Source organism: Ictalurus punctatus, chromosome 14, assembly GCF_001660625.3.
Source record: "Ictalurus punctatus breed USDA103 chromosome 14, Coco_2.0, whole genome shotgun sequence".
NCBI lineage: Eukaryota > Metazoa > Chordata > Actinopteri > Siluriformes > Ictaluridae > Ictalurus > Ictalurus punctatus.
The window spans coordinates 10845139-10871336 of NC_030429.2; the positions used below are offsets into that span (position 1 = coordinate 10845139).

Here is a 26198-nt window from a genome sequence, read left to right on the forward strand (position 1 = left end):
CATTTCTACCAACATTTCCAGTACCCATTCTCGGAAATTTGTGCAGGTTTATCTTATTTTCCTCTCTCAGCTGGTGAGAGTAATGAGTATTAACATCGAGGAATTTATGGAAGTAAGTAATTTCATTCATTCATTCATGCTGTGTGTCGTTACATGGATGATCAATGATGTTTTCATGTTTTGTGATAGCTGTTCATGAGTCCCTTGTTTGTCCTGAGCAGTTAAACTGTCCACTGTTCTTCAGAAAAATCCTCCAGGTCCTGCACATTATTTGCTTTTCCAGAATCTTCTGCATATTTGACCCCTTTCCAACACTCGCTATATGATGCTGAGATCCACCTTTTCACACTGAGGACAACTGAGGGACTCGTACACAACTATTATAAAAAGTGCAAACATTCACTGATGCTCAAGAAGGCAAATCGATACATTAAGAGCTGGGGGTGTAAACTTTTGAACAGGATGATTGGTGTAAATTGTTATTATTTTGGTATTATTTTTATTATTCTGTCTGAATACTCGATTTTGATTGGCTGGAAGTCTTGCGTTCAAACCGTGTAATACACAGGTAGTTCTGGTCAGTTTAATCACCGTTCTAAATTAATGCGCTGCCTATAAACAACTGTAACCATAGTAACATACAGTTAAACTTACAGCTTCATTGTTAGTAGACAGACACTGTAATTCTCACATCAACAGTCTCTCTCTCTCTCTTCCTATCTCTCGCTTTCTATCTTTCTCTTTCAACCTGTCTATCTCTCTTTTTTTCTCTTTCTAATATCTATTTGCTATAATTCATTGAAATAAATGTATTCTTACTGCACTACTTTATCTCTGTGTATGATTAGAGCGAGTGGAATTCTAGATCTAATGACCTGTATATAAAATAACTAACACAAATTTACCATAATTTTTTTTTTTTATCTTTTCAGTCAAATTTTGCATTGCAAACATCAATGACTGCTTTAGCTTTTCAATGCTGTCAACTGAGCCTGGTATAAACGGCTAGGTGTGTCTTACAGTCCAGTGGTTTTCAAAGTGGGGGCTGCCGGGGGCGCCTGGGGGGCCTCAACTATTTGGTGTGCCCATCCCACCCACTAGTATGTTTTCTCTTTCTCAATCACAGCACACACACACACACAATCAATTCCTAATGTAATGTAATGTAAATATGTAAGATGTAATTATTAATTTTAAAAAAGGGGGGGATATATTCAGAGGTCTGTATTTTTAATGTGTTTTAAAGACATCTTGCAAAAGTGGGGCCTCGGTCAAATTTTAATGCCAGTTGGGGGGCCTTGCCCTGGAAAAGCTTGGGAACCCCTGTGTTGCACCATTTTAATGCACAACCACCTTCCGCTTCGCCACGTAAAAAATGTGTAACACACACCTAGCCGTAGATTCCCCCTTTATATATATATATATATATATATATATATATATATATATATATATATATATATATATATATATATATATATATATATATATATATATATATATATATATATACACAGTTTAACCAGGAGACTGGCACAAAAAGCTTTAAAACACCTCTTTTGATTTCATGGGGCTTTTAAAGGTCATGTAAAGGACTTTTAGTTTGAAATGTTGAATACAGTGGGAGCTCGGCTGTCCATTTTGGCTAACTCAGTTGTTTTATTTACATTGCGATACGTCTAGCTATCTTGTCTCGGTGATTGCTACCGGTGACAAGAGTAACTTAATTCTGAGTGTGTGATGTATATGAGTGATCTAGTCGACGTTTAGCGGTCTTATTAAATACAGTTTTGTCGGTTTGACAGTTTCCTGGCCCTGGCTTGAATTAGCCGGGACCGGGGCTCGCGCACGAAACTAGCCAGCTAGCTACAAAGCTGATCAGTGTTACAGGTTTCCATATTCAGTTTATTTAAAAAAAAAAAATTTATATATATATATATAATATAAAATACAAGAATTCTATTTGGGGTGTCAGCTATGGCGGTTGTAAACGAAGGAGCGCTTAAAAAGATGCTTAAGGTAAGAAACCTTAGCTAGCTGCTGTGTACAGTAGTACAGTGTATTAGATGTGTGTGAAGGATGTTAAGATTAAGCTGAATAAAACTAGCTAGCGTTAATGTAGGTGCACTTTAATTTGATGAATAATTATAGTAAACTTCAAATAAAACTTAATAATGACATAATTAACTGTATAGTCACTAGGCTTGAGTAATTAATCGAATAAGCGGGGCATTCCAGTGCATGTGCTGGGTTAGGTCGTTTTCTATGTATAATGTGTTGGACATTCAGTCTCTGTCTATCTATTTATATGTATGTATGTGTGTGTGTGTGTGTGTGTGTGTGTGTGTGTGTGTAAATTAATTTTACATGAAGACTTTCACAATATGTGTCAGGAACTCTGCCGAGTTTTTGCTAACAGCATGCCAACAGCTGAGTGGAGCCATGTTATAAAAGCCTACAGTATGTACCAAGTACCAGTATGTGCTGAATACTCGATTCTGATTGGTCAGGAGGTGTTGATTCATGTTCTATAACATGAAAAGTAGTTCCGGCTGTAAGAGCATTCACAGGTTTATATTAATGTGCTCCTTCCAACATATTATCACTACTATAGTAACAAATCACACAGGTACTTGTGTGGAGAACACTCACTATAAACCTAGTCTTAAAAATGTTTGTAATTGTCGATATGATGAAGTTTTGTGCGAGGAAGTGTTTAGCGTTTTTGGAAGGAGACAACGTTTTCTGACACAGGAAAGGCTTGAAGACCTCATGAAATCAAAATGGAAGTTTTGTTGCTTGTAGTATGAATATATCTATCTATAAGCTATTGTGCTCCAAAACAATGACAAAATTAGCATTTAGAAGATTAAAAATGTACAGTCTGATTCTTCCACCGATACGGAGCAGAAATTTTAATGATCTCATTCTGCACTGGCTTAGTGGTTAGAATGTTCGCCTCACACCTCCAGGGCTGGGGGTTTAATTCCCACCACTGCTCTGTGTGTGTGTGTGCGGAGCCTACACGTTCTCCCTGTGCTGCGGGGTTTCTTCCAGGTACTCTGGTTTCCTCCCCAGTTCAAAGACATGCATAGTAGGCTGATTGGCATGTCCAAAGTGTCCGTAGTGTATGAATGTGTGTGTGGGTGTGTGAATGTGTGTGTGATTGTGCTTTGAGATGGCTTGGCACCCTGTCCTGGGCGTACCCCACCTTGTGCCCCATGCTCCCTGAGATAGGCTCCAGGTTCCTTGCGACCCTGAAGGATAATTGGTACATGGGGCGGGTTGTTCGATTCCCGGCCCGCATGACTCCACATGCCGAAGTGTCCTTGGGCAAGACACTGAACCCCAAGTTGCGCCCGATGGCAAGTTAGCAGCTCTGCTACCATTGTTGTGTGAGTGTGTGTGTGAATGGGTGAATGAGATGCAGTGTAAAGCGCTTTGGATAAAAGCGCTATATAAGTGCGCCATTTACCATTTAGAAAATGGATGGATGGATCATTCTGCACTTCAGCTTCTCCTCAGATTTTCTGTCTAATCAAAAGCTCTCTAGAATCTGAAGTGTCCCCCAACATTATAAAAATCACCATGCTGAAGTTGCCATTGTTGAATGAGAGAAAGCACATCAGCAAGCATGGGTCGGAAAATGCCTCTTTGGCTGTTCGAACATCCAAGTTTTATTCCGTTTTCCACCTGTACGTTTGTTTAGAAGAAAATGGCTTAAATTCATTCACTTTCAAGAAGGAGGTATGTGTGTCAGATCACATGTCCGTACTACTAACTGTCAAGTACCACTTAGCCCGGGCTGCGAGGTAAGCTAAAGGCTATTGGCTATGTAAAAAAGGAGGAGGTGCCACTCCATATGTCTTGCCCTGACTTCCTGTTTCAGCGGAAATTGTCACCACATCGAATAGCGCCGCGCGTTTCTGAGGCACTTCATGGGTTCTTTAAGGATGGAAGGCTTTGGGGTTTCTCTGTAAAATGACAAACTTCATGTCATGTCATTGTCTGATTTACTTAAAGAGAAATGGAAAAAAAAAGGCTGGTGATGGAACGACTGTTTATAGCTGCTATAAAATTAGTGAAAACAGAAATGAAATTGAACGGATGTTCCACAACATGAAATGCAACTATAAATGGATAAAATGTATATGTTGTTCTTCCATTAATAAAATAAATAAATAAATAAAAAAGCAAATTGCTGTGGTATAAAAAGAATAAATCAGTTCGGGTTGTGTTATTGGATAATAAACAAATTCAATATATATATATATATATATTTTAAAGTTACACACGCTTGCTGTATTTAATGAGGGAAAAGGAGGCTAAAATAATGAACAGTACAAAAAGATTTTAACATGCAGTCTGTTGCTTGTTCAGCACTTCAGCATTGGAGTTATAACTGCATGCCGATACCCACAATAAGAGAAAAGTCTTTCGTGATGATAATATATCTTGATATATTGCAGATTGGGAAGACATCAGGCTTCTCAGTATAATTACTGTGACTTCTCTTTAACCAAATATGATTCTGCTTATCTTTATCTTTCATCCAGCAATACAAATATCGTGACCTGACAGTTCGTGAGATCACAAATGTTATCCTGCAATACAAAGACCTTAAACCGCTGATGGATGCTTATGGTAAGCGTTGATCCGTCGCCTAATGTTATTTCCTTGTGGTTATAGTAATGGTATTGTAAAGCTCAAGCACAATGTTTGCCCCAAATGTACTTGGTCAGTGGCGCTCCAGTGTGGTGTGAGACATTTGTTTCTTTAGTTTTGCACTTTGAGAGTAATGTATATAGCAATTAATGGAAATCTCATATAATGCTTGCTCCGTACTCATCATGTACTGTATATCAACATATCCGAATTTGTCAAATAGGAAGGAAAGACTGTATTTACAAATTTAAGTCTACAGTGGAGCTGTATGTATTATCTAATGCATGTAGCGCTAACTTATGTTGTGGATATTTCACATTGTTAAATGTAACTATAAACAGATAAAAAGTATGATGAAATACAAGAAGAATAAACCCTTTTGGAGCATGATGTTTGAGGAAAAGAATCAACTTTGGAGTGGTAAAAATTGTTCCATGATTGTAACATCATGCCTTGTAGTGTGTTATTCCTTACTTAACCCCCATAGCTCCAGTACAAGACTGAAGAAGTAAATGTCACACCAAAACTTGTCTTATGCTTGTCTTGTAAGTAGGAAATTGTGTACAATTTTTTTTATTTTTTTTTTGTTAAACTTTATAGGACTTATTTTCTTCTATTTTTTTCCTAGTTTTCAATGATGGATCAACAAGGGAGCTAATGAGTTTAACTGGGACAGTGCCAGTGAGCTACAGAGGTATAAACTGCTCTGACAAGCCCAGCTTCCTAAACGTAAACATATTTTTACTTCATTCACATTGTAAACGCTCATCTGCCATTACACTCTCTATAGGAAACGTATACAATATTCCTGTGTGTCTATGGCTGTTGGACACATACCCCTACAACCCGCCCATTTGTTTCGTAAAACCAACGAGTGCGATGATGATCAAGACCGGGAAACACATCGATGCAAACGGCAAGATCTACCTGCCATATCTTCACGAATGGAAGCATGTAAGACACTGTCACCTCTGCACCTTCACCAGTATCTGATGATGAGGTTTTTTGTTTTATACCCTTCTGGTAAATGCAGAATCGATTTCACTCCCAGCTCGGGTCTAGAGAGGTGACTATAATGTGTGTGGGAACACTTTCTTTTGGAGGGTACGTACACTACTGGTCAAAGGTTTAGACACACCCATTCTTTATTTTTATTTTATTTTTCCACATTTTATTATAATAATGCAGTCATCAAAACTATGGAATAACACAGGTGAAACTATGGGAATTATGTTGTGATAAAAAATTCCAAAATAAATCAGAATAATTTAGTATTTTTTTATCTTCAAAGTAGACCCCTTTTTTTGCCTAGAATTTCCAGAAATGTGTCCTTGGCATTTTCTCAACCGATTTCTTAAGGAATTTCCCTGAGATGCTTTTTAAACAGTATTAAAGAAGTTCCCACCTACGCTGGACTCTTATCGGCTGCTTTTCAGAATGTTTCTTTCGAGACATCTGTTTAAAAAATATATTTATTTTAAATAAAATGTTAGTTTTCTAATGAAAGAAAGGAATATGCTGGTACAATTATATTTTTGTCTACAACACCCATTTCAAACATTTAATCATACACCTTCAGATCAAAAGGTTTTTAAGATCATGAGAAACATTTCAGTTGAGTGTCTCCAAACTTTTGACTGGCAGTGTACATAAAGCCTTTATAACACATTCATAAGCTTTGCATGAATATTTTATACAGCAGTGCTGGAGAATTTATGAAGGGCCTATGTCAAAACCCATGAGGTGACATTAGAGGCTTTATGCGACTTTGTCTTTACACGAAGGAGAGAAGAGGAAACAAGCCTCACTTATCATCATCATTGACTGATCAAGCTTGTTACCTTTTTATCCTTTTTATGCTTGGCATCATTTCTTGGAAACTCTTAGTTTGTGCTTCATATCAGTGTTTATAAATGCAAGTTTGTTTAACACTTCAGTTTGAGGGCTATAAGTTCAATTTCACTGGTATATGTGCTTCATAAATAAGTGATGTATCTAAACGGTGCTTCATAATAGTTTTAAATGCAGATGAACCACCAACAGTTCAGAGAAGAGAATGAAATGTAATAGTGCTCCTATAAGTAGTAGATGTAGTAAATACCCCTATACCCCTCCCCAAATGGTAAGATGAGAGGTGGATACTTTATTGATAATTTCTCAATATTTCATAAATTTATTGTCAGTACAAAACACAGGTACCCTCCACTCAAACAGGCGACTCATAATAATGATCGAATTATTATTATTATCGAATTATTATTATTACTCGCTCGTCTCTCTCTCATGTACTGATGAAGCAGCCAGCTTAATAAATATATTTGCCATCTCACTGATTTTGACATAAGCCTTACATAAATTCTCCATTATTGCTTTGTGGAATAATTATGCAATGCTTATGAATGTGTTCTGAAGGCACAATGTATGTACCCTTCAATTAAAGGGTAAATTTATTCCCATGAAATGGTAAGATAATAATAAAGTTTAGATAAACAGATGGATGAAAGTTGAGACATTTGAGATTTTTTTTGAGGACGCCAAAGGGAATAATTCAGTAGAATAATTTTCTCATGGATTTAAGCCACTCATTATTGGTTAAATATGTACAGATGTAGTAAGATTTAGCCATTTATGATATGTTTTAAATTGAACTGCTAATCTTTATTCAGGACTTTCTAATAACTAGCCAACTCAATGGTTTATAAGGTTCATATCCTATATCGATCTCACGTTGTAATTCTCTAATCAATCTAAAGCTATTGCAGTAAGCATTCTGTTACATATATATGACTCCATTCTCTAATGTTATGAATAAAATTTATTCAGTAGATCAATATATCCATCGTGTGTGTGTGTGTGTGTGTGTGTGTGTATGTGTGTGTGTGTGTGTGTGTGTGTGTGTGTGTGTGTGTTTTGACTCCAGCCTCAGTCTGACCTATACGGCCTGATCCAAGTGATGATTGTTGTTTTTGGAGAAGAGCCTCCAGTGTTCTCTCGGCCTACGACTCAGCCCTCCTACCAGGCTTTCCAGGCCGCAGGACCTCCAAATCGTAAGACGTCATTAAACACATAAATGTACATGTACACACTCCAGTACCTGTGTCTGATCAGCTTTGATGAAACTCAGTAAAAACATGTATAAAAGGGTAAATAGTGATTGATTTCGAGAGCCATGTGGAAACATGCTGTGTATGAAGGCAGTGTTGTTAATTCTCCATTTTATGAATGTAATGAAATATTTTTTGATGATTCACAGTTCATCTTAATAAAGGCCATGGCTTTATTATTAATATAAGATGACACTTTTTGGAAATAGCCATTGAAGTAGTATACATGGAAATTTAGTTTTAAACCTACCACTGACACATCATTTTTTCCAGAACTGGGCTAAATCTGTGTCTCTAAAACAGACCTTTGTGCAGTCTATGAGAATATGTTATGTGTAATACCTGTTTTAGACTGCAGATGTCTCTTATAACCACCAGTGATGTGCTGCTGTGTTTCTTCTCCTTTCCAGAGGCATATATGTCTGGTATGCCTGCTGTATCAGCCTATGGGCCAAACCCTAATCCATGGTAATAGACCTGAAAAACCATGATATAAATGCAAATCATAAAAAAAAAAAAAAATCTATTGTTATTATTGTTCTATCTGTATTGTAAATTGTCTATCTAAAAATGTAGTGTGTATCTGTTTGGTTGTGTAATGTGTGTATCTTCCTCTGCTGTAGTGGCTACCCAGGATATTCTTACCCTGGAGGGAGCGCGTATCCTGCCACGGGGGGTCCTGCTCACTACCAGTCCCAGCCGCAAGTCACCACTGTGGGTGAGTTGTGCTGTTCTGTGGGGTTTGTGATTTGTAGCACATTAAATACAGTTAATAATGACTTTTGAACCTATTAGGTACGTGCTCCAATAGAAAGAGCTAGTATATTCTAGGGTTTTCTATTTGTCCTTGTAAACTATAAATATGAATCCAGACCTAGACATCATCAATGAACTTTTCATTTCCTGTCTTTGAAGTTAGCTAAATTTATAAAGATGTACATGCAGCGTACAGTGAGCTGGGTCCGCGATATTGTTAGCAGTCACGTCACAAAATTCATTCATGCCACTGACCTTTGCCTGACCTCTGACCTTTTGTTCAGGCCTATACCTACATATTGTGACCTCGCTGGAGCGCTCAGAAAGGTCAAGTCTGTAATTAGATTCGGGAGATGGAAAGGTCAAGTTTGAAAGGGCCAGCCTATAGCCTTCTGGTCTCTGACTGTCTATATTTAGAGAGCATGTAGAAGCCTGAGAGCAAGATAAGGTTCCATGGAGAACTTCCCAATGTGGCATTGATCTTCCCTGTGACATTCACACCATGCTGACCAAAGGCATGACATTAGTAGTTGAGTACACTTGTGATCTAGTGCCATTATTCAGCAGTGTGCATGATCAGGGTTCTAATCATAACTGTTCTCTAAAAGATTTACGATGGTGACAGAACTCATGGACTTGTAACCATAAGTCTGGTGATCAAATGTGATTGAATGCATATTGTGTACTAAACAGCCATTAACTTTAACTTAACCCTCAACTTTATAGAGGTTACTCCATCTCCAACTTCCAGTGTGATTTTAGTGACTTAATTGTGTATGTAAGGTCTCAGGACAACATCTGAGGACATGCTATAGTTATAAGAAAATAATTGAGGCTAACGTCTGTTATCACTTGCAGGGTATTTTCCATTTCCATTGATCTAATTTGACTGAGGTTTTTATCCAAAGTTACTTACAAAGACAGGATAAAAAAATGAGGAGTTTAGGGATTAGGCTTTGCTCAAGGGACCTAGCAGTAGCAGCTTGGAGGTGTGGGGATTTGAACTCGCAACCTTCCAATCATTAGCCCAATGCCTTAACCAAACCAACTAAACAACACCTTCAGACCAATCAGATTGGAGAATTCACCAGTGCCATTCTGTAATTTCGAGATATCTCACAACACATATAGCGGCATCAGATCAGAATTATATCTCTGCTTTTGTCTCCAGGTCCGAGTCGAGACGCCACCATTGGGGAGGACACTATCCGTGCCTCTCTCATCTCGGCAGTGAGTGATAAACTGCGCTGGAGGATGAAGGAAGAGATGGATCGGGCTCAGGCAGAGCTGGACGCACTTAAGCGCACCGAAGAGGATCTGAAGAAGGGCCATCAGAAGCTGGAGGAGATGGTGTCCAGGCTTGACCAGGAAGTGGTGAGAGCTTAGCCGCCACTGTCATGAGTAGTTATTTCATAAAAAAGGTGGATTAAAAATCTGGGTGTTGAGTGGATTAAATATCTTATAATGGTCATTTTTGAGAACTATGTATATTTGTTACAATGGCACTTAAATGCTAGCGAATAGCTGCTGGGGTTTTGCCCTTTTAATGTAACCTAATATAGACCCCTTTGGTATTTGTAAACAAAAAAAGATTTGCGTGTAACCTGGTAGCCTGGCAACCTGACAGTACGTGTTTATAATCTAACCGAATCATGAATTTGCTTTAGGAATCGGATTGACAGTAGTTAAAAAATGTTATCCACTTATTATTATGGATTCCTCCTAAAAGTCAGGTACTGCTATTCGGATAACTAACACTTTCTAGAAGATCCTGAAGGATTGGGTCCGGTCAGTGGCTCAATTATTCTAAGTGGTGGTCTAGCCTTCAATGTCCATAAACTCACTCGTAATCACTCCCGATTAGGACCAGTTATCCCTCTTAATAGCCTGTAATCACAATCGTCTTCTGTTGGCTTAAAAAGGTGTCCGATTTGATGGTATGATGAAAAAAACAAATGCGTTTGTGTTTTCTGATCGTGACACCCAACAGCAAAATGTGACATTTTTCAAAAATACATTCTGGCTCGATCTTAAAAATTATTATAGCCTCCCGCTAGGATTAGGATTAGGGTTAGGGTTATTGCTATTGCAACCAGGTGGTGTTAATGTGATGTGTCTGACGGGTCTGTACATCTTTAAGTGCCTAAGTAACACTGTTTAAAAAAAACACTTTTTTTCTGTTGTTTTTGTTGTAATAACCAGCACATTTGCACATATACCATCGAAGAGCTGTGCTATTTAGCCAATTTAAAAAAATAATAATAATTTCTACCTTTTTCAAAAAAATGTCCATTATTGTTAAGGAACCTTTTTTAAAAATATATATATATATATATATATATATATATATATATATATATATATATATATATATATATATATATATGTGTGTAGATATTTCTTGTATCTTCTTTTCTTATTAGTGCTTCTGTGTGTTTTCAGACTGAGGTGGACAGGAATATTGAGCTCTTAAAGAAGAAAGATGAAGAACTGACAGAGGCTCTGGAGAAAATGGAGAATCAGTCAGAGAACAATGATATTGATGATGTCATTGTTCCCACAGCGCCACTCTACAAGCAGATCCTGAACCTGTATGCAGAGGAGAACGCCATCGAAGACACCATCTTCTACCTCGGAGAGGCTCTGCGCCGAGGCGTCATTGATCTGGAGGTCTTTCTCAAGGTTGCCTCATGTTTCTCAATTGTGTTCATTCATCTCTTACTATTGTATCTACTCCATTTCTTCTTCTTCTTCTTCCGTGTTCTCTTCCGAAATGAATTGCATTTTTGAGGCCTAAACGTACTCGAAAACTTTGCACACACGTCAGAAGTGCTGAAAATTTACATCTGATACATGTTTTAGTTAGGTGTGTCAAAATAGCTCAATAGCAATACCTACAAACATTCAACGATGTGCGCCTCTCACTGTTTCACCTTCATATACGAGAATGGGTAGGCATATGTAACATGCCAACCTGTCTCTTTAAAAAAAGTCTCTTATAGCCATATCCTTAACACAACAGGAAGTCAGATATTTAGATTTTTCTCTGAAATTTTTGCTCAGATTTTGCCATTTCCAGGCCTCATACTTTAATGGACTTCTCCTAGAGATTTAGTCCGCTCAACATCATATTCCTTCAGTCAAATCTAAAGGCCTTGGCGATGTTAAATTGCGAAGCTCTTGAGTTTTTGTTGAAGGGCATGTCCGTGGCGGCCTGACAAATTTCGATAAGAAACTAATCACATTTTTGAGGCCTAAACATGCTCGAAAACTCATGAAACTTTGCATACCCCTCACAAGTGGGGAAAATTTACATCCGATTGAGGTTTTAGAATTAATGTGGCAAAATGGCTCGATAGCGCCACCTACAAAATTTCAACGAAGCAGCCCTCGCGCTACATTTCACCTACATGTTATAAAATTGGTAGGCATATGTAACATGTTAAAACGTACAAAAAACTATCTTAGAGCTATATCCTTAACCTAACAGGAAGTCAGCCATTTTGATATTTCTCTGCAAGTTTTGCTCAGAGTTTGCCGTTTCCAGGCCTCGTACTTTAACGGACTCCTCCTTGAGATTTCATCTGATCGAGGTCATATTCGGTCAGTCTGATCTAAAGGACTTGGCGATGTTAAATTGCAAAGCTTTTGAGTTGTCGTTGCACGGCGTGGCCGTGGCGGTCTGACATATTTCGATGTTTCGCCATGAAAAAGGAAGTTGTTGTAACTCATGCATACAATGTCCAATTTGCTCCAATCATCACATGTTTGATAACAGTCCTGGCCTGAAGACATCTATGCGCCAATATTTAGTTACAATCATAGCGCCACCTGTTGGCAACATGAACTGACATGTTTTACACTAACTCAAACATACAATGTTCACTAACCACCAAACTTCACGTTTGACACGAATCCTAGCCTGAAGACATATACATGCCAATATTCGGTTGCAGTCATGGCGTCACCTACTGTCAACAGGAAATGACATGTTTTACATTGTGATACACTCCTAACAACATATAAGTGCTAAAAAAATGGAACGGTGTTCCCCTGGCAGAATAGCCCCAGCGTGCACCAGGGTGCGAGGGCCCGTTCATCGCTGCTTGCAGCTTTAATTTGTTTTGGTTTTTTTTGTTTTCTTTATCTTCAAATTTATCCTCAAAGCATCTGGAGCTTTCTGGGTGTAACATTGAACTCTCTGCTGTGTGTGTGTTTGCTCCAGCATGTCCGCCTGCTCTCCCGGAAACAGTTCCAGCTGCGAGCGCTTATGCAGAAGGCTCGGAAGACTGCTGGACTCAGTGACCTCTACTGACCCCACTGCCATCTGAACTCCATTTCTTTCTGTCTGTATTCTGTTTCTTAAACATTTGTGTAACCCCCACCCCAAATTACAAGACACTGGATAATCTCCGTTATACCACCATGCTGTTGAACCTTCAAATTTGATTGGTCAGTGGGTGTTGACCAGTTTTCTGTAACAGCAGCTCTGACAGTAGCGCCAGCCCCAAGGCAAATCACAGGTTTCTACTAATGTACTCATTTTAAGCTTATCATTTCAAAAGTAACCGCATGTTCACAGGGACTTGTATGGCAGATGCTCCATATAATGCGCCACATAATAAACCTCTAATAATAAAACAGATTCAAAAACACGTTGTTAGCTAACATAATTGTTGATACGACGCAGTTTTCTGTAAAGAGAGTTATTTACTATTTATGGAAGGAGTCACGAATGTCGGCGCGTTGTAAAAGTCAGTAAGTTCTCAAGCACGGGAGAATCTACAGGACAGAGGACTTTTTACTTTCTCGTTCAAGAGATAATGAGGTACCGACCGTTTATAGCCGCTAGAATGCAAGTTTGAACAAGAAATTGTTACATTAACTGTAAATATTACAGATAAAAAAAGATTACTTTTTTTTTTTTACAAATTAACGTAATTGTTGGCAAATTGCTGTTGTCTAAGAGGAATAAAACACTTTCTTGCAACATACCGTTGTAGGAAAATAATCAGCTCCAGCTTCGTTTCAGGCCACATCACACCATCCTGTAAGTGATTATTTTCCTACAACACAGCCCATTGTTTTATTCCTTACTTAATAATCAGATTAAATTCAATAATTAGGGCAGATACACAGTAACTGTTTAATAGACTGGAGACAAGATTACAGGTGGGGATTTCTTTCTTCATGCATAGAAGAGAAAAAAAAACGAAGTTATGCACACCTTTCAGTGTCTTTTGACTTCATTTTATCTCTATTTCCGTTCTGCCTTCTTGGTACTGACGTTTTTAAGCTTTATGTAGCTTACGATAGGTCCTTTTTATAGCAAAATCTGATGGCTCTGACGATGTGTTTAGTTTTTCACCAACACTCCAACATGTAGCCCAGTCAGTTGCTGCTGCTGTCCTCCACACTCCTTTTATTTTCATTCTGAGCCAAACACGATCACCTTTCAGGAAGGACAGGAAGAACTTTGTAACGTTTATAGTTTTACTCCTGTGCTTCTGACCAAAGCCTGACGTGTTCTGGTTCAGTCATGGTGGGGACGACCATCACTCATGTAACTGTTTCAAATTCGACATTTCAATTGTTAAGTGATACCTTTTACTGTCTAATTTGTGATTGTGTGAGTGAGCCTGTATATTGTGTGAAAGTATTAGCTTTGGGACGAGAGCTAATTTTGTATTCCTTTAAATAGGTCCCAAAGAAATTAATAAGAAAATGTTGGCAGCAGTTTTAAAAATCACATAGGTTTATCATGTTTATTTATATGTATTTTGTTTGCATACTAGATTTTCTTAATAGGAAGGGGATTCTCTCTCACATTTGTCTGTTTCTCTTTTTTGTTTTCAGATCTGTAATCCTTAATATTAAGATCTCAATAAAAGTAGGATGATCTGGAGTCAGTGTAATAGCATCTTTCACCAACAATGCTTATTTGTTTCGAGTCTTAAATATAAATGGTGAGTCTTTCCTTGACTCATGTGTCGTCTCTATGGACACAAAAGCAGGAAGGGTCGGGTGATAAAAGGAAATGTTTATCCTTGTCCATGTTGAACATTAAACACCTCTCCAACTCTGACCTGCATCAAATGAGGAGATAAAAGCATGGATTTTGTACAGTTAAACCTTTATTTTGAAGTGAAGGGAGTTAGGAGTGAAATGCTAGATAGCCACAACACATCAGGTTCCACTTTTAGATCTGTGTCTCAGTAAAATGCAACTAGGAACACGTTTCAGTTCACGTGAACAAATATACAAAAATAATCTCTGCAGATGAGATAACATGCACATATCACAAGTAGGTGTGAATGCTGCATGAACAAGCCATTAGAAACATGAACTTTTACGGAGATAATGCCAGTGGTTTAAATGAGCCACAGCATAATTCAATTTGGGTCTCTGGTACTTGTTCCACTGTTCGTGTACATCTGAGATCTCAAACTCGTGTACTTGGAGTTTGAATCAAAATGTGAAATCGGTGCACTTTTGGTTGTGTATAAAAATGCATGCCTTAATACAGCTGCTGGCATTTCACCAAATATACAATGCAGCTTTGATTTCACAGGAAGTGGCTCTTGCTGACTGCTTTGGTTTTTATTTTGTATTGGGAAGAAAATAGGATGGAATGCCTGCTGAGCTCAGAATGCACACTTATACCATACAGAAACCCAAACTGGCCGACCACCCTGTTCAAATACAATTCTTTTGAAAATCCTACCATCAGGAGTGCGAAAGACAACATGAAGCATTAACACCCAAACACTTTCACAAAAGACCATAATATATATTACTCATTACATTCGAGACGACACAAATATCTATCCTCCTCTAAAGTTACAGTGAGGAGTGTTGAGGTCTAGGAGTCCGAGGCCTGCTTGGAGACACCGGACCCAGACTGAAGAGTTGAGGACTGGGTCAGGGAAGAACTGTTAGACATGTTGGGGCATCACTTTTGAGTGAGGCTATGTGTAGGGAGAGGTTACTGTTCATAAGGTCAGCTCCTTCTGCACACCCCACAGGGTTTCAGCACTCTTTACCAGCTGTTTCTCCTCTTCCGGTTTCAGGGTCATTTTCACCACGTCGGTCAGGCCGCTGCTGCCCAGGACGCAGGGCACACTCAGGAAAACTTCATCATTCACACCGTGCATTCCCTGAAAATATAGCAAAAGGGTTCAGCTTCATGCAACTCCATTACAGCAATAGAGCTTTGATAATGAAGTGTGTAACCAAGCCAGACATAAGCAGTTATCAGTTCTCACCTTGACCAGGGTGGACACTGGGTGGCATTTGTGAAGGTTCTTCAGGATGCTCTCACACAGGTCAGCTACAGACATGCCGATAGCCCAGGATGTGTAGCCCTTCAGCTTGATGACCTCGTAAGCACTAGCAAAGAATGCAAACAAAAAAATTAATATAAGATTAAGAGCCCGTGTTTAAAACCTGTTTATTCAAATGGCTCCAATGGCAGCATGAACTTATCCCATCTATCTCTTGTCCTAGCATGAGGATATGTTATTGATGGCGACTGTAAAGCACTTCTGTATGTCACTATGGATAAGTTCGGCTGTCTAATTCTGTTGGATTATTAGAGGGTGATTTACATTTATGGAATTTGGCAGACGCCCTTGTCCAGGGTGACTTACAGAAATGCTTTGAAGTCTCTACAAATAAAAATGCATCCTGATACTGGTTCACTAGGTCATGGACAAAGAATACAGTCAGTCTAAAAACTTCAAGCATTGACGATTCATTTCTCACTTGTGCACATGAACGGTGCATGTGAAATTTTAACGTGGCTATAATGAACAAGAGGTAGTTATTTACTCAAATAATCTCCCCCTCAAATAGTGGACAAACTAAAAATAGAGATACGAAGCACACATCGTACGATCAAAGTATAAAGTACACAAACGGACAGAACCACATGTTTTGTATTCTTTGATACAAATAAAAGGATTACAGAAATGATGCACAGCTGCCCATCTGCCTTTATGTGTGCGCACAGATGATTAAAAAGAAATGTAAATTTATTTTTAAAAAACATACCACTTAATTTTCCAAATGTACATTTCATTACAAATTTATTTACATTATTTCACATGCTCACTAGAGATCAGTTTAGCGATTCTGCAACTAAAGACAACTGGAAGGTTCTAGCAGTGTCAATTTAACCAATCTCTCAGAATGGGATGATTGCAATAATGTGTCTAAAATGTCATCAGTAATAAAAATGTCATCACCTTGTGGCACTGCAACACTACTGAAAGAATTATAATTGTGTAATCGGACTTGCAGCACAAATATGGCTGATATCATATAACCTGGCACAGAATTCCAACTAGAATTTATTGGCATCATCTTGACACAATAAACTGATCTAACCTCTAAGCTACTAAAGGAGTCATGATCCCTTACACTATCTGGTCTCAAAGTTCTACCATGCACATGGCAAATACTAGTCACGCCTTCACATAACTTCTGTTATTGCTCAAGTTCACTGCTTACGCCATGTTACAACTGGTTTTCTAACTGTTCATGTAACAGTAAATTTTTCCTCAGTTCTACATGGCATCGGTCAATTGAAGGGCATTTAATTGAGGGTGCACTTCTCACCTGTCAACCACCATTTTGTGGACATTCTTCCACTCATCCTTGTCCTTGTCTGTACCCATGTCTGGGTTGAGACCCTGCAAGGAAACACCAGCTACATTCACGCCACTCCATACAGGCACTGCAAGAGAAGCAAGAGAGACAATATAACCAATATATTCAGAGCTGGCTGGTGTAAATGGGCTAGCAGGGCTCACCAACCTGCATTTCAAGGACAAAATAACATCAATACAAGGTTGTGTTTATGGCCCCCATTGCAGATTGTTTGCTTTTAACAAAGGCCTTAAGGAGGATTTCTTTGGAACCAAGCACAACATGACCACCAATGCTCACAAGAAGCACACAATGGCATGAAGCAACGCTGAAGCAGATTTCTTTCTACCCAAACTGTAATTTCACACAGCTCAACAGTGACAGTGTCAGGTGATTACAGAGTAAAAAACAACCTCATTAAAAATCCCAGTACACTTATGGTAAAAGTAAGGGTTTAACCCTGATGTCCTGGCGAAATTCCCCCATTGGCCCTTCCCCATCATGGCTCCTAATAATCTCCATCTCTGAATTGGCTACATCACTTTCCTCTCCACTAATAGCTGGTTTGTGGTGGGAGTTCTAGCACACTATGACTGCCATCGCATCACCCAGGTGGCTGCTACACACTAATGGTGGTTGAGGAGAACAACACTGCCCCCTGCCCATACTATGTAAACTGCTTTGAGTATCTAGAAAAGCTATAAATATGTAACTAATACGTCATCTGTATTTGGGATGATATTTTTCAGCCTACTTCACACACATCCATAACATGTCATCATTTCCTCCCTCCCCTCCAATATGTTTGTTATTTAGATGAAATAAATACCCAGTAGGGTATTACAGATTTGTAATACTGAAATAAAATTTAAACCATGAATGCAGCTGCCTATCTGCCTTTAAGAGTGAAAAAGGTTTTAAGCCTCACCGCTGGAGTCGCCATGCTCTCCAATCACCCAGCCGTGGCAGCTGGATGCGTGCAGACCCAGTTTCTCACCCATCAGGAAGCGGAATCGAGCAGAGTCCAGGTTGGTGCCGCTACCAATCACACGGTTCCGGGGAAGGCCACTCAGCTTCCATGCCACGTAGGTCAGGATATCAACTGAAAAGAAAAAAAAAAAAAATCTGTCAGGTTAAACAGTTATATATATTTAAAAAAAAAACAAAAAACATTTTTTTGTTTTTTTTAAAAAGCACAATACAAAGTTAGAAATATATGCAAGGACTGCAGGCTGTAGCCATGACTCCAAAATACAATTTAATCTGTTAGTGCATGGTAAGTGATCTGCTCTCAGGTGGGAGGTGAATAGGATCTGGAAAATGAGTGCTAACCTGGGTTGGACACCACCAGCATGATACAGTTGGGGCTGTACTTTACAATGTTGGGAATGATAAACTTAAAGATGTTGACATTCCTCTGCACCAGGTTCAGCCTGCTCTCTCCCTCCTGCTGGCGAGCCCCAGCGGTCACCACCACGACCTTAGAGTTGGCAGTCACGCTGTAGTCTGGAATACACACACAGTACACTTTAGTTGGCCGGGCACATTTTATAGCATACATTTAATTAAACTTCCACTCAATGGTTCAACGTGAATCCTCTCACCTTTGTCAGCCACAATTTTATGAGTCTTGAGGAAGAGACTACCATGCTGCAGGTCCATAGCCTCTCCCTTCAGCTTATCCTCCATCACATCAACCAGGGCCAGCTCATCAGTAAGTTCCTGTACAAGATTATAGCACATGCTTAGGCCTTCAGCAAAGCTCAGGCATACAGTGTGTCCTGGTTCCAGATTATTCATGTCAGGCTGAGAGAACTCATTTCATTCATTTAGACATTTCCCCATACAATATAACCTATACATTAATTTATACCAGAACATATCAGATTAAAAAGGCTGGACATTAAAACTTTTCCAGTTAAGAGAAGATTTGGGAGTGACAGCCTGACGTGAGAATCATTCCATGTGCAACTTACATGGGGGCTCTTATCTAAGCTATCCAGCAAGACTTATCGAGATGATCGACGTTAAAAGACCGTCAAGGCTGGGCTGCAAAGTCACTACTGTGCCTTCACGTGAACACAAGATGTACTAATTGTAGAGTAGGATGGTTTATTGCTTTATAACTGCTAGATAGAGTTAAATGGAACAGGAGTGATTGCTGGAGCGTGGCTTAATGCCAGCTTTGTTCTGCTCCCATAACTACTCAGAGCCAGAATGTCCGTCATACTTAAATTCATTCAACAGGAATCAAAAGGACCATGACTACATTCCAGTCATCTACTCAGCTGAAAAACAAGTGTACAACACTGCAAACCTGAAGATTCCGAAAACATCTTCACATTATAAAATAGCAGTTCCTTAGATCCTTATTTTAACTTGATCTGTTGTGAAATTGTAGTTCCTTGCAAAAGTTTTCATACCCCTGGTTTGTAATAATGAAACAACATCTGATTAGAGTTTTACAGATAGACAATCACTCATCTGCAATAACTACTTTATCCTGATCAGGGTCACAGTGGATTGAGGAGCACCAAGCGTGAAGTGAGAATACACCCAGGAGGGACACCAGTCCATCACAAGACACCAAGCACACACACACATACACACATTCAGGGGCATTTTAGGGTTGCCAATTCACCTACTGGCATTGTTTTGGGAGGTGGGAGGAAGCCAGGGAACCCTGAGGAAATCCATATGGACACAGGGAGAATATGGGAAACTCTACACAAGCAATAATGGCCAAACAAACCTTGTTAAGATGACAAATGATTCTAAACGCTTATCCGAATATAATATAAATTGTATTACTTGTATCCAACTTGCCTCCAGTTAACTTAATTTACATTAATGATCTACAGCATGGAGAGGCATATTTTTATTCATTAATAAAGAGAACTGCTGATTTTGTACCAGGATTGTAACTGGAAAGCTTCATTAATTGAAAGCATCATTTTGTTTCGTAGATAAAAATTAATATCCAATAATACCCCCAAGAAGATGAAGGGGGGTGTAAACTTCAGCAATAAATATTGTTATATTTCTGTTTGACATACAGTATTCATAGTGCTATAAACATAGTAATGGTGTCTCACCTTGAGCAGGATGCTGATGGCAGCGGCCATGCCCACCATGCCAACTCCAACCACAGTCACCTTGTTGGTGCAGCCCACTGGCTGCTCGGTGCTCACATGGGCAATCAGCTTCTCCTTGGTGGATGCCATTTTCTGTAGAAGGACCGCTCGTATCAGAATGCTGTGTAGTAATTTAATCTGGATATACTGGTCATTGTCATATTTTAGCCAGTGTTCAATGTTATTTTAGCTACAGTCAGTTTAAACGTCACATATTCCTTCCAGGTCATGAAGAAAACACACAAAAAAAGTCTAAGAGAGAAATTTATTTAAAAAAAAAAAAAAAAAAAAAAAAAAAAAAAAAAAAAAAAAAAAGTGTCTCCAGCACAATGATTACAAGCAACTCTTTAGCTCTGGCTGTGTCTTTGCTGGTATTACTGGATGACCTATTTTTACTTGCTTCTTATGATGCGTTACTAGAGAAGGTTAAGAACAGGGGATTGACATTCCAGCAGCCATTACAGCATCATATAGAGGAAGGCACATAGATAATTGGGTTTTGAAGGATAATACTTAAGTATTCCCCTAGAACAAAGCCACTTAGGCATCGTCATATATCACACAAAGCATGTAAAGCATGGGGCAGGGGTGGCTCAGCAGTTAGGGCTCTAGATTGCTGATCAGAAATTTGAGAGTTAGAATATTGGTACTGCCAAGTGGTCACTGTTAGCCAGATCTGCTCAGCTTGAGTGTAATTCACTTTGGATGAAAAGTGAATAAAATGCTAAATAAAGCTTGGGATTCCAACATGCCCATTAGATTTTTAATTTTCCTTATAGCCCAAAACCAGCCATGTTGGATTCCGAGATGGATTACCAACTCAGGGTCCACTGGAAATGTGCCCATGAACCCTTGACGAGCATAGTTCACAAGCATAGTTTTACATGGTCAGACATAACACGAGCCAAGGAATATAAACAATCTCACATAAAAGATGCAAATGTATTGCTGTGCAGGTCTTAATTTTTAACAATCCTAAACAGTCATTTAGATCTAGGTCTTAACTGTTTAACTGGAGCCAGATGCATGGATTGGGGGGGGGGGGGGGGGGGGGGGGGGGCGATGACGACAACATGCATACCCATAAATCCGCACTAAGAATGGAATTTTATATCTAGTGGACACCATTAAGGACCAATAATGGTAATGGTTGTAAAAGTCAGCTGAATGTTTGTAATGGTATTTGTAGTGGAAACCATTAAAATTTCAGTGGCTTTCTTTTTCTTTCCAGCAGGGTACTTAAAAGCTGTAATATAGGACGAGTTTGGGTTTTAGAGCAGAGTGGTCAGACCACCATGCACTGGTTCATGGTGCTCATGTTCCTGTCCAGCTTTACTAATCCATCCCTGGACAGCTGTAACATTTTTCCTGCAATCCAAGAGCGTAGCTGTACTTTACAGACTACTGGGGGTTCCCACTTCAAGAATAATGGGTTCAAAACACTGTTTATATAACGTGATATAAAACATTATAATAAATAAAATAGTAAAAACAATGAGCAGTGATGTATAATTACAGAAGCAATCAACTTTACACCGTAGACCTAATTTAATAGCTTGTCTGTCTGATTAAATGCTAGTTATAAGTTATAATGCTCGGTCATAAGTCATTGCCATGGTACAGGAGGGGCGGGGCTTGCGGATTACGTAATACTCAGGACATCCGGACAAATGACAGCAGCAACCTTCTTAATGCGTTATCAAAATCAGTATGGTGAGGATATGAACTTGTTAAATACACATCCTGATGACTGGAGGTTTGCTCATTGAATGACCGAGAGGGGAAGGGGGGGAAAAAAACGAAAAAAAAACCCGACTACATGGACCAAGATGCATTGCTTGAAGGAACGTGTCGGAAGCTGCATGTCCATGCGCAAAACGGACTTCGGCACGTACGCTTATGATTCACTGCAAAGTCTAGAGAAGACTGTAGCCATAAAACCGCTGTGACACGGTAAATGGGTTTAGGAGACCAGCTGGACCTTATTAGACTACACACTGTGGACATGGACTACAAGCTTTAAAAAAAAAAAAGATATATATTTAAAAAAAAGAGCCTGTTGTTGCTTGTCATTTTTATTTGAATGCACTCAACAGGTGATCTCGGTGCATGAATTACAAGATTACAAAACAACTGACCCGGTCTCAACAAATACTCATTCTGTGTAGAACTGCGTAATAACAGTGAAGATGGAGACCGGATATGAGGCAGAAGAATAACTGAGAAGGTTTGGCTACACTGTTGCTTTTATTAGACTACTCCTTCCTCAGAGCACTGGTGCAGATCTAACACTTTCCTGTCTAAAAATGGAAGATCACCAGGAACATAAACTGCTGCTTATTATTTAGATAAGCAACGAGTCTTTAATAAAAAAAACCCTACAATAATCGTTATAAACAGCGCATCATTATAGGCAACAGGGGGCGTGACAACTCCAATGCACAAGTATAAATACCTTACAAACATTTTACACGGTCTGCAATCCGATCTAACCTATTTTATCACTGAGAAAAGTGAAATGCATACATATTACAGAGAAACAAATCAATACACTGAGTGATGTACATGCACCCAGGTTTTAAATCAGGCTACCATTAGCTAAAATTCAACATCTTATTTGAAATAAATGTATAATTCGACGGTGACTCTTACCTACCTCTAATCTGTGTTTCGGTTAAAGCTGATCCGGTGGGATATCTGGAGCAGAGCTGATCCGCGACGACGGCGTGTTGCGGGAGGGGGGGCGGCGCTTTATAAACTGCGGAACCGTGTCACGCGATGCATATTAATGAGGGGGAGTGGCCAAGCGCCTCGTGGTGAAAGTCACGTCCCTTGTAGAAAACGTCACTGTGGATGCGGACGTGCGGATGCGTTTTCACTCACGCACACTGCGTTAGTAACAGTCATAGGCTATTACTTATAGGAAATAACTGCTGCGGTGGAGTTTAACGCCTTCATGGTTTTTCCACTTTTAAAACAGGCTACTGTGGAATTTAGGTTTTGTGTGGAACACCAGTAACTGACAACTAATTTCATCATAATTCACGTTTTTTCCCTTTTGCAGGAAAAAAAAGTTGAAAAACTGTTGTATTGTATAGTACCTGTCTTCATCTGAATGCATGAATAGAATGAATGAATAATGAACGCCTGTTCATGGTACAAAATGTCATTTTCGTAATAGTGTGGCATCAGAGAAGAAGAAGCTACACCAGGAAGCACATTAGAAACAATACATTCTTCTTTTTTTTTTTTGGCAAACTCACATTGACAGCAAACACATGGCTTGGCATTTAGCCAAAGAACTGCTTAAAGGTGCAATGTTGCCAAATCTTTTCAGGGGAAAATAACTGATCTGTACTTCAAGCTGCTAGATATCACCTGATGATGTCATGAGCGAATTTGCATAGTTATTGAATCACACCTGGCATTAACATTAGTGATGGGAAGTTCAGATCATTTTACTGACTCGGATCTTTGAATGTCGTTCAGCATAATGAGCGAATCTTTTTTCGAGTCATTTAGTTCATTTCAGCAGAATATAATTAAAATGTTACATGTTAAATTCCCCAACACATCTAGTACTTGCACAAACGTTGATCACATTTGGAATAAAAACTACGACTCGAACCCGAAGACTCGAGAGGTGAACTAATCATTTCTGTTTCCTGTACAGAACCTATGGGGATGTTGCAGCAGGTGTGTGGTCAAAAATGAACCAATCACAACTCGTTATTCCCGTTAACCTACTTAATCTGAGACAACTCGTTATTCCTGAGTCATATTAAAGATTCGTTCAAAATGAACGAATCATTCATGAACGACACCACTAATTAACATGTGTCCTGTGTGATCGGATCACAAATGGACAGAGCTAAGTACATTTGTGAACAGGGTTAAATGCATCTCTGAAGCCTAGTTCATGCTCCACCGACAGACGTTGACCAAAGCCGACAATCACCAGCTTTTAAAAGCTGTTTGCTGGATTTAAAATGTTTTAGATTCAGAACTCTCATGTTCACACTGCTCCAACAGACACAGACAAACTTTTGTTTTTATGGACAGTCAGACTGGTTTAAAAACGGATGTTTAATTTTACTATTGTCTTTACATGTCATTCTTCGGCTGAAAAGATGAAGAGTGAAATGAAGGAGGTTGTGGGTGAAGCCTTGGTTGTTGAACTGCACACAGAGGATGTGCAAAGCTTTCAAAATTCTTCTCGGTTTACACCCAAGCAGTTTCAACAACTCCAAGAAAGATATCTTAAATTAGGCTATGTGGTAATCTAAGACCATTATTAAGTCATACATTATGAACAATATTTTTACGCAAATGTAAGTTATAAAGAGTTTTTGTGATTTCTCTTCTTACTACATGAAACAGAATACAGAAAATGAGATACAGTTAACTTATGACCCCGATTAAAACAAAAGCACAAGAGTAGATAATCCTTGCCAGGCCTTAAAATAAACACTTTTATTTACATAAGATCCATATACAATTTATCCTCTTCTTTCTGATTCATCCAAAAATATGACATTTTACCCACAACAACAATTTATCATTTTTTCATATCTGTGGAGTTTCCAGGGATGGTTGTCTCATCGTCATGGCAATGGTTCATGCCCAGGTCAGATTACATCAGAGTTTGCTGTTTAAATCATACCACACTGCTCAGATATTCCATGACCGAAATACAAAAACAAACAAAAACAAACGGCGATCAACCCCAACAGACGCACAGAGGGTCAACGGACTGATCTGACAAAACCAGACAAACGCTTTGGTCAGCGTCTGTCGGTGCAGCATGAACTAGGCTTAAGACACATTGTAGTCACAGTGTATATAATCGGTGTGAGACTGTTTGGAAATGACACTGAATGGTAGAGCTCTCTGTCACTAGGCTAATGGATAAAGACGACGCTATAAGAGTAGAGACGAAAGCAGCTGCTTTTCATAGCTTCATTTACCGTCTCATCTCTCATTCACTTATAAGATTTGTTAGTAGACCACACGATTGAAACTTTTGAAATGTAGATGGTAGAAAAATGTCATTTTCTTAATAGTATGGCGTCTGCAAGGAAGAAGCTACACCAGGAGCACTGTAGAAACAATTCACGTTCTCTTTTTTGTTTTTTTGCAAACTCACAGTGACAGTACAAACACATGGCTTGGCATTTAGCCAAAGAACTGCCTATAGGTGCAGTGTTGCCCAATCTTTTCAGGGGGAATGCAGCTAATTGGTGCTCCAAGTTGCTAGAAGTCACCAGATGACATCATGAACTAATTTGCATAGTCACTGAATCATTGGCCCCATTCACACCTGGCATTAACATGCGTCCTGGGTGATTGGATCACAAGTGAACAGAGCCAAGTACAGGTTTGGGGTCAAATGAGTGTCGAAGACGCGTTGTAATCTGATCATTCGAACCACATTCCGAGGTGGTCCGGGACGCATATGGCCACATCATATTTGTAGCATGAATTCCAACGCTTCACGATGCGTCCACGACAGCCATAAAGTACCAAGTAATCAACTGCATCATCTCCCTAGTCGCAAAATGCGTAATCATTGCGAGACTGTTTGGAAATGGCAATGAAAGGTAGAGCTCTCTGTCTAATGGATAATAAATAAAGGCGATGCTATTTTCATAGCTTTTGTCATCTCATCTCTCATTCATTTATTAGTTTTGTTAGCAGACCATACGATTTCTGCCTGAAAATAAATAAAGCGAAAGACATGATGTAATAAATATGCGTGACAGCCTTTGTCCAGCTGAAACAATGTATGAATGTATGATCACAAGTGGTCACTGCAGACACATTCATAATGCCATGTGTAAAGGACTATGCGTTGGTCATGGTTATGCTGGAATCGGCGCTTGACTACATT

At 39.1% G+C, this 26198-nt stretch overlaps 2 protein-coding genes across 6 annotated transcripts; one reads left to right on the plus strand and one right to left on the minus strand.

The window, feature by feature from the left end:
- Positions 1-1611: 1611 nt before the first annotated feature.
- On the plus strand, positions 1612-14440 carry LOC108275131 (tumor susceptibility gene 101 protein). 3 transcript variants are annotated; one of them, XM_017485738.3, is made up of 10 exons: positions 1612-2019; positions 4557-4644; positions 5294-5359; positions 5456-5619; positions 7586-7712; positions 8180-8237; positions 8393-8487; positions 9697-9899; positions 10968-11207; positions 12751-14440. In XM_017485738.3, the coding sequence occupies exons 1-10, from the start codon at positions 1978-1980 to the stop codon at positions 12838-12840; spliced, it is 1173 nt and encodes a 390-aa protein (XP_017341227.1). In that variant the 5' UTR covers positions 1612-1977; the 3' UTR covers positions 12841-14440. The 3 variants fall into 3 exon arrangements, with proteins under 3 accessions (XP_017341227.1, XP_017341229.1, XP_017341228.1); XM_017485739.3 differs by lacking the exon at positions 1612-2019 and adding an exon at positions 5153-5210; XM_017485740.3 differs by lacking the exon at positions 4557-4644.
- Positions 14441-14641: 201 nt separating this feature from the next.
- On the minus strand, positions 14642-23117 carry ldha (lactate dehydrogenase A4). Of its 3 annotated transcripts, NM_001201288.1 has the most exon segments (9): positions 15114-15682; positions 15791-15914; positions 17145-17262; positions 18103-18276; positions 18507-18522; positions 18649-18680; positions 18779-18896; positions 20270-20401; positions 22965-23028. In NM_001201288.1, coding segments are annotated over 8 exon segments (876 nt in total). In that variant the 5' UTR covers positions 20399-20401; positions 22965-23028; the 3' UTR covers positions 15114-15517.
- Between the last annotated feature and the right edge of the window lie 3081 nt (positions 23118-26198).

Excerpts from the sequence above, each read along its gene's own strand:
- ldha (XM_017484559.2), bottom strand. The coding sequence starts at position 20,398 with ATGGCATCCACCAAGGAGAAGCTGATTGCCCATGTGAGCACCGAGCAG. Across the intron at positions 17,263-18,102 it reads AGAGCATGGCGACTCCAGCG|TGCCTGTATGGAGTGGCGTG; the intron begins GTGAGGCTTAAA and ends CTTCTCTTGCAG. Across the intron at positions 15,683-15,790 it reads CAGTGTCCACCCTGGTCAAG|GGAATGCACGGTGTGAATGA; the intron begins GTGAGAACTGAT and ends CTATATTTTCAG.
- LOC108275131 (XM_017485738.3), top strand. The coding sequence starts at position 1,978 with ATGGCGGTTGTAAACGAAGGAGCGCTTAAAAAGATGCTTAAG. Across the intron at positions 4,645-5,293 it reads ACCGCTGATGGATGCTTATG|TTTTCAATGATGGATCAACA; the intron begins GTAAGCGTTGAT and ends TTTTTTTCCTAG. Across the intron at positions 7,713-8,179 it reads GGCCGCAGGACCTCCAAATC|AGGCATATATGTCTGGTATG; the intron begins GTAAGACGTCAT and ends TCTCCTTTCCAG.